This window comes from Corticium candelabrum, chromosome 11 (genome assembly GCF_963422355.1).
Source record: "Corticium candelabrum chromosome 11, ooCorCand1.1, whole genome shotgun sequence".
Taxonomy (NCBI): Eukaryota; Metazoa; Porifera; class Homoscleromorpha; order Homosclerophorida; family Plakinidae; genus Corticium; species Corticium candelabrum.
The window spans coordinates 2431282-2442197 of record NC_085095.1 but is presented as its reverse complement, the minus strand read 5'-3'; the positions used below and the strand labels follow the sequence as shown (position 1 = coordinate 2442197).

Sequence of the window (10916 nt, the reverse complement as noted above, 5' to 3'; positions counted from 1 at the left end):
GAACATCGCGTAGGCGTGGCTTTCATTAGGATCCGCCCTCTGACATACCACGGATAATTGAATGAAGCTCGGGTCATCTAATGAGTGTAGTACGGCAGATCTTCTATATTTGGATAGGCGGCAGCCTATCAAAGCCTTCCTCGTGTAACTCGATCACATGGATTGCTGCAACAGCCAATAGTCGCAGCTGGCGTTTTCCAGTAAACAAAAGCTCCAACGTGTTAGTACACACATGAGGTTAAGAAGTCAGTGTGAACATTGCTTGTCGCGTTGAATTAGGTGATACCGCATCTCGTTTCTTTGATCCGAACGTGTGAAGTCACACAAAGCTGCAACACAACGGGGCAAAGCGGGGGCGCGGACGATCACGTGACACTGTTTGTGAGTTTGACAAATGCGTTTACAAGCACCGTAAGCAAGAATAATAGCAATTTGCAGTAAGTACACTAACGATTGCACACTCGTTCCAGCCATATGTGTCACGTTACTCTACTAATTGCTTTCCCGTGGGATTCAATGAGGGAGATCGCTGCAGTTTACGTTTACAGGCAAATTAGAAAGCTGCCACGGTCTGAGCAATCGCCGGTTAGCAACCAGCGATTCGTGCAGCGCGTCTGGTCAGAAACGTTTGCTAGTCGTCTAACTCGCTAGCTAATGAATGGCGTTCTAATGGCGTTCATCAGATTGCAATTCGTCATCACTCCAACTATTGCATCCTGACAGCGAAAAGAGCTATGTAGATCTGCCTGTATTGCATTACAGCACGTCAAAGTGCACGGTCGACACGAGAGCGTGTCCGATCACAGCAGATAACGCGGTGCCCACGCTACGCGACATGAAACTGGACGTCTAGACATGTGATCGCTGTGTGTAGACTACGCATGCGTGGTTACCGATCCGGCTTCTAATATGTGGCGAGCTCAAGCTGGGCATCAGTCAGCCGCTCAAGTCGTTCCAGCAGGCGGAGACGACGACTGGGAAACCGATCCCGACTTTGTGGTGAGCAAAATGTTAACGGGGCCTCACTTTTTCTGTCATGTTTCTTCCTTTCTTTCTAATTTTCTCAGAATGACGTATCAGAGGAGGAACAGCGATGGGGGGCCAAGACGGTGGAAGGCTCCGGCAAGCAGGCGGCATTCAGCATGGATCAATTGCGTAAGAACGTCGTCACCGACGACAAAGGCCGGAAACAAGGTAGACGACATTTACAACCACAATTGTTGCTGTTAGGCCACGAGAATAAAATTGCTTGTTTGACAGGAGTTGTGTGCTCAAGAATCCTTGCGCGCATGTCGTTAGTTTTATTATTAATATCAATTTTTAATATCAACTTTTCTTGCACAAAATATGCTGTACACGCATACACCCATCATACCAGCATACCGCGAAGTCGTATTAGAGCAAGGTTTAAAATGTAAAATTTAAAATTTAATTTAACTCTAGAGCATTAAATCAATAAAAAATTATTTTAAAATAATTTAAAACACACCCACCAGTTAAAAATTGATGTGTGCTCACTCCTGTGAAACAACTATACAATTTTATTCCTGTGGTCTATTCTATTTTATTCTTATTTTTTGTATTTTAATATATTTTTTTGTAATCTATGATATAATTTATTATATATTAATTTATATATTTTTATTTTTGTATTTTATAATATATTTTATTATATATTTATATTTATATATTTTATATTTTATTATATTTTATGTTTAAAGATATTTTGTTATATTTTATATATTTATATTTATTATATTTTATTATATTTTATACTTTAATATATTTTTATTTTTTGTATTTATAATATTTTTTATTATATATTTGATATACTTTTATATTTTTAGCATATTTTTTATTATATTTTATATTTTTATATTATATTTTATATTATATTTGTATTATATTTTATAATATATTTGTATTATATTTTATAATATATTTGTATTATATTTTATTTTTATTATTATTATATATTGTATAATATATTTGTATTATATTTTTTATATTTTTGTTTTTATATTATATTTTATAATATATTTGTATTATATTTTTATATTTTTATTTTTTTGTATTTTATATTATATTTATTATATTCTATATTTTATTATATTTTTATTATTCTTGTAATTTTATCAACTCATTTTGATTCATTTTCTAGTCGAATTTGATGCCGGGTGAGATCTCAAGTGTGCTGTATTTTGACCCGGATGTTCATCTGTATGGTTGGTTCTTCTGTCTTGTGTCTGCAGTCCGAAGGCTTCGGAAGGATATGGAGGGAAGTTTGGAGTTATGAAGGATCGTATGGACAAGGTTCAGTTTGTTTTTGGAATTGGCCATGTTTGTTGGTGCTCCATGCAGTTGACTGTAGTCTGCAGTGGGACATGACTATGTGGGGAAGACAGAGAAGCATACGTCGCAAGTTGACGCGGCTAAAGGCTTTGGTGGAAAATACGGCGTACAGAAAGATAGACAGGACAAGGTACGGTTAGTTATTACACACACACATTTGTTTTGTATGATTTTCTGCATTTTGGTATGTGTGTCCATTTGTCTGTCCGTCCATCTGTTTGTGTATCTTTTTTGTTAAACTTGTTTGTTTGTCCATTTTTCAGTCTTGATGAGTGTGTCTGCGCTTGCCTTTGTATGTCTGTCTATGTGTTTGTCTGTCTGTCTGTCTGTATGTATGTATGTATCTGATGGTATGTCTACTGTAATCAGTGATGAGCCTCTCAGTGTCTTTAACTATGTTGTGTCTGTCTGTCTGTCTGTCTGTCTGTCTCTTTGTCTCTTTGTTTGTTTTTGTTTGTATGTTTGTGTTTGTCTGTCAGTCATTCAGTTTTTCTATATGTGTGTCTCTTAGTCCAGCTGTCTTTGTTGTGCGAGTATTAGAAGATGCCATTTAGGTTAGACTTTGACTGCGTTCTTGTGTGTGCTCTCTTGTCTGTAATTAATGTAAAGAAAGTATTGCTGTCTTAACATTGTCACTTACTGTGTAGGCTGCTGCTGGCTACGATTACCAAGCTAAGGTTGAAAAGCATGAATCTCAGAAAGGTTATTTCATTCGTTGTGAATTTATCAATTCTTTGGCGAATTGGAATGTTGTTGATAGACTATTCTAAAGGATTCGGAGGGAAATATGGAGTCCAGAAAGAGAGACAAGATAAGGTTAGTTTGTAGTGTGTTGTGTGAAGGCATCTAGTAAGAGCGGATGGAACTAGGAAACAGACTGTGTCTATGGAATGGTGACTGACTGGCTTGATAATGCTGATAATGAGCAGATAGACAGAGAAACAGATGAATAAGAAATGAGGTAGACTGTATCAGTGTATACTTGGTTATGTAATTGAGTCAACACCTTAGACAAAGCAGTTACAGGAATCCAGTCGTTGTGAGAGTTTCTCGAACTTTTCACATCATCAGCAGCAGCAACAGATTTTATCACATCAATGTACAGTGTATGTTGGGGCGTATTCAATTGGTGCTTTCTGGAAAAAGAAAGAAAGACAAGAAAGAACTGAAAGTCAATGCAAATAGAACAGCAAGTTGTTGAAACAGGAAAAGTGACGTGTATTGCAGATGTGCATCATAGCAATGCAAGAGGCTTCAGTTAATAGTTCCACTGTTCGATGACCTTGATATATATGTTTACATATGCTGTAAAGGCAGGTGAGTGATGCATTGCAGTATCGCTCCAAATATGGCCCTCGTTCACATCTTTTTGGACTCGGCCACATATACTTCATCACCTGTGGAATCGTTTTTGGCTCCTCGGGCCTGCAGTTTATGCATCGAAATTTACATTTTCATGTACAATTTCATGGTTTTCGGAACTTGTATTACATGATGCTGTTTTTCAACTTTCTTTTCACCTTTTTCAAGCTCTAGGGTGGAAAGGATGGAAAGCCTTTGCAAGCTTTCTGGTAGGATTGAGTGTACCCCAATCAAACAACCAAACTCGCCTTTCTAATCTTTTCTTTTTTGGAAAAGTTGCAATCGAATACAGTTTAGAGATTGTGTGACAAAAATTATTGAAATGAGATCGTGAGTGTAGCATGGACACAACACTTCTCATCTGACACAGACATTGCTGAAGGTGGTAGTCGTGTTGTGATGTAACATAAAATGTGTTTAATATGGAAAATAATCTAAAAGTTGTGGCCAGACAAATTGACAAAATTAATAAATTGTTTAGTTGGTTTAATAATGGTTAGACAAGTCAATGTTCAAGCTTGTTCTGAGTGTGTGATGTAGGAGGTTTGTTACACAATAGTTGCACTGCAGATACGCTAGAATTCAAATGGGGTGTTACAATGGACCCATTTGCCTTGTATAGATCATGCATGTTGTGTCTGGTGATGGACAGACAATCTTTCATTTTGTTTGTTGATTGTGTGTCTGGTGATGGACACATTTGATTGTGTTGTCTCTTTAGCTTCAGACCACCAGAGGGCCATCTCACTTTTGAGATTAAACATGTTAGATACTGGTCTTATGCTCTTTATCCCAAGCAGTTCTGAAAGCAAAGTTGGGTACACCAGCTCTGTTAGCCTCGAACTTCCAGACCAGAGAGTGCGAGGAGTGCACGAACTCTAGTCTGGACCAGAACAGTTCTAAAATGATTTGGAATAGCGTTGTAAGCCAATCAGCATCTTAGAACCGGAATGTTTGTGGTAAATTGTGATTGGTTTAGCAGTAATTGGTTAAGCTAAGTGCACTAATGCTGATCATGTGTTTGCGAAATTCTCCTGGGCGGCTAAGTGCACCCCAGAGCTGTGAATGAAGACTCTGGTGCAGGCATGCGCCTTAGTTTTAGTTTCAGCTTCAGTTCTTCGATCTTTTCAAGCTTGCGATGAGAGGACATGCACAGCAGCGTCGCTAGACCATCACCTTTGACAACTAGTTGAGCAGTAGTCTCGCTAGTCGAGCGGTTAGACTAGCTAGTGTTCTGCTGCAGAATCAAAGAATCGTCGTTTCATGCCGTCCATATCTTAGACGTCTTTTCTTTGTTCATGAGATCTCATGGCATTTACAAAAGATATGTTTGTGTAATGCAAAAGCACGGTATCTTTCCATCTCATTATTGAACTAGGTAGAACAACCCTAGGCTGTTACACTACCATTTAGCATCGATTTTTATAACTACTTCCGAAATCATTTTAGTGTTGTTTTGGTCCAGACTAGAGTTTGTGTGCTCTGTGGTCTGGAAGTTCGAGGCTACAGCTCTGACTAAGATTTCTAGGTGACGCTTACTCTACTTGATAATTGTGTAAGGAAGGTGGAAGACTAGGTGTGGGAAGTGAAATACTTGAACAACATGTCTACAAGACTTCTAGAGGTTTTGTCTCTGGGAAAAGGTTGTTTCTATTTCAGGAACATGAAAGGCGACTCAATAGTGTTGCAGGCATTCACATGCCTTGGCTTGTAACACTTGCCATTGTCTAATTACTTAGGCATACATCTGCTTTTCATTCAGGGAGTACTTCCTATGTGTCTACAGAGAAACAGTGTCAAAACAGTGGCAAACAGTGCAGCGCTGTATCAATTTAGTTTACCAGATCTAAGCCTGTGGATACATAGTTACATGAAGGTTATTTGAAAATTTGTGCCAAAGTCTCTTCAAACTTTTATTTAGAAGTCTTGTGGTTTCTGCTGCCCCCAAAACCAAATTTTTTACATTTTATATCATCAAGTCATTTCAGCTGAATTTATCGTAGTACAAATGAGCTGGTTTGATTGGACATTCCGGTTTCTGTCTTGGTGGGGATGACTGTAGAGGATGAAGAGCCTATGTCCACTGTGAAACACTTTATGGCAAGAAATCAGTAACTGCACATTGTTGTGACTGAAGCTTACCATGATGACTTGCCAGCAGACAGAACGGTCAGGAATGTGCAACAAGGTTTGCTGAAGGAAATCTATTAAAATGATTCATGAGTAGGCAAAAGAAATAGAAACTTGCAGTGGCAACAAAGCATTGCAGTGTGTTCTAAAAGAGCCTGTTTTGATTACAATGGAAACCAAGATTGAATGCAGAAGGCAATAGGTGGTGTTTATGAAAGACAAAGAACGACTAAATACAAATACAACAAACATGTTGGCTTACTATTTAAGCATGTTGGTGCCCATAAAAGTCTTTTTTGTCATCAGTCTTGCTTGCCATTGTGTAAAGGAAACAGCTACTGAAGCTGTGTGTACGATGGCTTTTAACCAGCACATTTTTAGCAGCATTGCAACTGCAGATGTATTGAGACATTGGACAATAATTTCATCACGTGTGTATGCGCGTGATTCGTGTTGAGACACATGTCACCTTTATAGTCTACACAGGTGCTTTGTTGTTGAGAATGACTAGAAATCAGTGTTAGCATTCAATGTGTGATGGCTACAGAATGTGACTTATGATAATAATTCATTCGTTTGATATGGTTTTGCGTGTGTCCACTAATGGCAGCGTGAACTTCAGACTTTGATTTGGTGGTCAAGATGGGCATCGTATGATAACACATGTCATCCTGCAATTTTGAATTACCAGTCGGTGCGTGAGTCAGTTGCACTCGTAATGAAATCGAACAGGTTTCAACTCTCTGATGTGCATGTTCAGCATCTTCAAAGTCTCTTTAGAAACATACTGGAATTCAAATTTAAACAACACGTCAAGTCGATAGGCTGCAACTGCAATGACTTGATTTCTTACAGTGCAACAAAAAATGTTATGTTTGATGCTTTCTTCTCTTGAGCTATTAAACAAAGGAGAACAACAACTTCGATGCCTGAGCATTTGCCGACTTGCATTATGGTGTCTATCATTATGCCTACCTTCAGTTCAAAGTTCATGTTATGATGTAGATGACTGGGAGCTGTTTCAGTTTATTATCTCATTATTCATTGTGATCATAATGACGTTCCCGATGTCCCTGTATAGAGCAGTTATGTTTTTTAATTATGGAGTCTTATGTGGTAGTGCTGCATAGCGGTAAAGTACGTATTGCACATGAAGCTAGTCATGTGTAGTTTTCAAAAGAAAATCAGTGGGACAACGATGTGATTGCTTGAACTCATGTCTTGCAGCAATTTGTTGCTACTGTAGCTTTGTAAGTGCAGTTGACTGTTATTGAAAGAAGCCTTCCTGTTGCATGAATGTTTTCTAATGAATTGGAAAGTGTGCATGGTGTCCTTAATTATGGATTTATTATGACCGACTAGTCAGGCGGCATTAGTGTGCCATCTGTTTCTTACTTTTATGTTTGAATTTGTAATCATGTGGTTTGACCTATTAATATTAGCTGTGAGCCTTAAGAAACGGGACTTTGTAAAAGTCATGTGACTTAGCAAGTGCTTATAAGGGTTAACAGACTTCCGGGCTGTGACTGTGTGTGTGGATGTGTGGCTGACTGGCCGACTATGTCTGTCACGCTCAGGAATGTGTTATGCCCTTAGTTTGGCTTAATCACAGAGTGGTAGTTGTGATCTATAGTACATGGCAACTAGAGACAATGGATGAATTGGAAATCAGACTCATGAATTGTTCATGAAAAAGTTTCTTATCAGAACAGTGTAATTCATGTTTGCAACTGCCACGTCTTGTTGGAAATAAACAACAGAATTTACCCGTCCCAACTACTAACGCAAAATCAATTGTTTTTATGGCTCACAACATTTTATAAACGAACCTAACATTGCATAACCAAAGTGATATTTATACCCAGTATGCAGTAACCGTTGTTACTGTACTCTGACGACTACAGGCTATTTACATACTTTAGAGTCACATGAAACGACAGTCACTTGGTACGATTTTAGGTGGATTTTACAAGTAGAGTGAGTAAATCAGAAATAGTATCTTAAGTCATAATTTGATCTTCGTGACATCCTATCATGGTTTTCAGAATGCTCATAGCCGTGGAAGCGACGGTGTAAACACAGCTTCAATTAGTAAAAATTTAATTGCAGAGATATTTGTTATAGCTAGTTTGATGTGTATGTTGTGTTATTTTTGCTTAATTAATTAAGGTTTTGGATTGATTGTTGCAGAGTGCTGAGGGCTGGGAGTATCAGGCGAAACGGGAGCAACATGCTTCTCAGAAAGGTATTGACGGTGGCTTGGTGTGTTGTTGGTTGTCAAGTGTGTGTGTGTGTGTGTGTGTGTGTGTGTGTGTGTGTGTGTGTGTGTGTGTGTGTGAGTGTTTCGTTTGTACGTTGGTAGATTACTCCATTGGATTTGGTGGTAAATATGGTGTACAGAAGGAGCGGCAGGACAAGGTTTGATTCCAAGAAACAGTTTTGACATTTGGTGTCCAGCAACTGTTTTTCATCGTATGCAGAGTGCTGAAGGTTGGGACTACCAGGCAAAGGTAGAGCAGCATGCTTCTCAGAAAGGTAACACAGGAAACATGTTCACTAGACCAATATCTAGCATCGGTCTTATTAGACTACTCAACTGGGTTTGGTGGGAAATATGGAGTACAGAAGGAGCGCCAGGACAAGGTTTGATTCCAAGAAATATACTTAGTTGAAATTTGGTGTCCAGCAACTGTTTTCATCGTACGCAGAGTGCTGAAGGTTGGGACTACCAGGCAAAGGTAGAGCAGCATGCTTCTCAGAAAGGTAACACAGAAAGCGTGTTCACTAGACCACTATCTATCATTGGCCTTATTAGACTACTCAACTGGGTTTGGTGGGAAATATGGAGTACAACAAGATCGACAAGATCAAGTACATAGTTTTTGTGTGTTTTGACTGTCTGTCTCTCTGCATGCAGCTTTGGTTGTATCTAATCTATTTCTAGTGTTTTTACTAGTTTGTGTTCATTTGTTGATCTGTTTACTTGAGTGTGGAAAATAAGTCCATAATTTTTGTTGGACATCACACTATATTGATCAGACACAACCCTTGGGATTTTGATGTCATTTTGCAAGTTAGGAAGTTGGGTGATAAGAGGTATTACTGAAGAACCGCTATATGTGCCCTAGACTGCATCAAGTATTTGTAACAAGACATCAAAACCTCTCATGTCACTGATTGTAGAAGACCAACTAACGCATAAGTGTGAGTGCCTCTTCTGTTGGCAAAGAAACCAGAAATTTTCTCAGTACAGTAGAACCTCGGTAATTCAAATTTCCTTTAGTGCCCTGTCTCATGTACACGGATCATAATAGGAATTTCAAGGCAGCCTGGTTCAGGTTGTTGCCACATTGAAGCAGTTGTCTAATCTTCAGTAAATTCACATATCTGACTATTTCAAATCCTGATTGTCAAAGTAGTAAAGTATGTAATCATTGCAGCTGTGTCGTTTACAACAAACATGACACATGGAGACATACATAAATACATTGGTGGTCTGGACGTCCGAGGTGAAGTCTGGATCTTGAGGTTACTGTACACACCTTTGTAATACAAACAACTTCTCTAATTCAAATAGGGCTTGGGACGGTGCTGTTTGGATTAGCAAAGTTCTACTAAATGCTTGGAGCTGATATTAAATTAGTGTAAGCACTTTCTGACATATCGGGATAAAGTGGTATTTCTGTATGTCTGATTCTGGTCTCACTGTTGACTGGACCCCATGGTGGAACCTTGTGGTCTGTAATCCAATCAGGTAGTCCGACAAGTTAGATGATTCACCGTTATTTTTCACACTGTTAGTTACAGTCTGCGTCAAAACTGTTGACACATTTACACTTGAAGGCGTGGCCATGGGTAGTAGAGTGAGCAGAAACGCATCCGTTTCAGGTCATGTAGGTTTTTTTGATAGAAGAGAACTATTATTGTGTATCCTCGTAGGTTTGCTAGACTTTTGGAAACTCACAAGTGCGCATCAGCAGCTTGTGTTCTTCTTTCATATTTTAATAGCATTTCCCTCGCTAACATAGCTCTAGACAGAGGTGCATTTGACTAGACGTGCATTCGATGTATGGCAATAGATTACAAAGCATAAGCAAGTGCCACTCCGCCTGGATTGCGTCTTGAAGTTCAAGAATGTTTTGAAGCCTATGAAGCTCAACACACTGCTTGATTACTGCCCAGAAGTTTTCTATTTATGCAAGATCTGGTGAGCTATCTGGCCAATCGAGAAAACCGTAACGCCAGAGTCTCATTTTTTAGCTTCACTAGCAGCAGAATTTTCTTAAGCATGGTGTAGCGATACTTGTGTCATGAAGTTCTCTTCTGCTGGTGGAATTAAGAACTGACAACAACTTCTTGGGCTGCCAGCTGATGGGCAAGTTTGTTTGCTGATTTGTTGTTTCTTGTTGCGTCATCATGTTCACTAATTGAAGCTGTTCGATGGTTTTTTGCTAGTTTTTTGGTCTTCCACAGGAAGCTCTGCATTGAATTCCTTCTCCAGTGTCCAGTCTCTTGAGAGTTTAGTAAACAGTAGAGCGAGAAACACGTAAAAGTTGGCAGATCTTAGATGGCTTCTTGGTACTGGAGTGGTATAGTAGCAGAATATCGTGGTATTGTCGTTCATAACTCGTTTGATGATGGAAGAGTTTCCTATGTGGATGTGCAGAGTACGGAATAGCTTTTTGTGACTGCTTTTCAGCTGTTTGAGCAAAATTTGGCACAGTTTCTTAGTAAATAGCAAAACAAGAAAATTTTGCAAGAATAGTACAAGTAAACTGGAAATGTGTCAATAGTTTTGACGCAGACTGTACTTGTTTGTGTACTGTCATCTCAATCTTGTTTGTATTCATTTTTATTTTGTTGTGTTTGCTCTTAATCTGTCGATCTGCTGCTAAGTGTCTCGTATTCCAATCTTACTAACTCGGTTTTAGCACATCGGTATGTATTCACTAATATTTTCCACTTTGTTTCTTGTCTATGTCATAGAGTGCCAAGGGGTGGGACCACCAGACAAAATTGGAGAAACATTCTTCACAGACTGGTACGAATCAACCACATGTAGCCTTGACTTT

General features: G+C 38.8%; 1 protein-coding gene across 1 annotated transcript in view; it reads left to right on the top strand.

Moving 5' to 3' along the window:
* The first annotated feature begins 855 nt into the window (after positions 1-855).
* LOC134187460 (src substrate protein p85-like) overlaps positions 856-10916 on the top strand; it is a 12440-nt gene continuing 2379 nt past the window's right edge. Inside the window, exons 1-14 of the mRNA XM_062655575.1 lie at positions 856-999; positions 1068-1194; positions 2162-2177; positions 2253-2313; positions 2372-2482; positions 3000-3054; positions 3113-3168; positions 8035-8089; positions 8207-8262; positions 8325-8379; positions 8432-8487; positions 8553-8607; positions 8660-8715; positions 10831-10885. Of these exons, the coding sequence (XP_062511559.1) occupies positions 910-999; positions 1068-1194; positions 2162-2177; positions 2253-2313; positions 2372-2482; positions 3000-3054; positions 3113-3168; positions 8035-8089; positions 8207-8262; positions 8325-8379; positions 8432-8487; positions 8553-8607; positions 8660-8715; positions 10831-10885 (904 nt within the window). The 5' untranslated portion in view covers positions 856-909. The remainder of the gene's footprint in view (positions 1000-1067; positions 1195-2161; positions 2178-2252; positions 2314-2371; positions 2483-2999; positions 3055-3112; positions 3169-8034; positions 8090-8206; positions 8263-8324; positions 8380-8431; positions 8488-8552; positions 8608-8659; positions 8716-10830; positions 10886-10916) is intronic.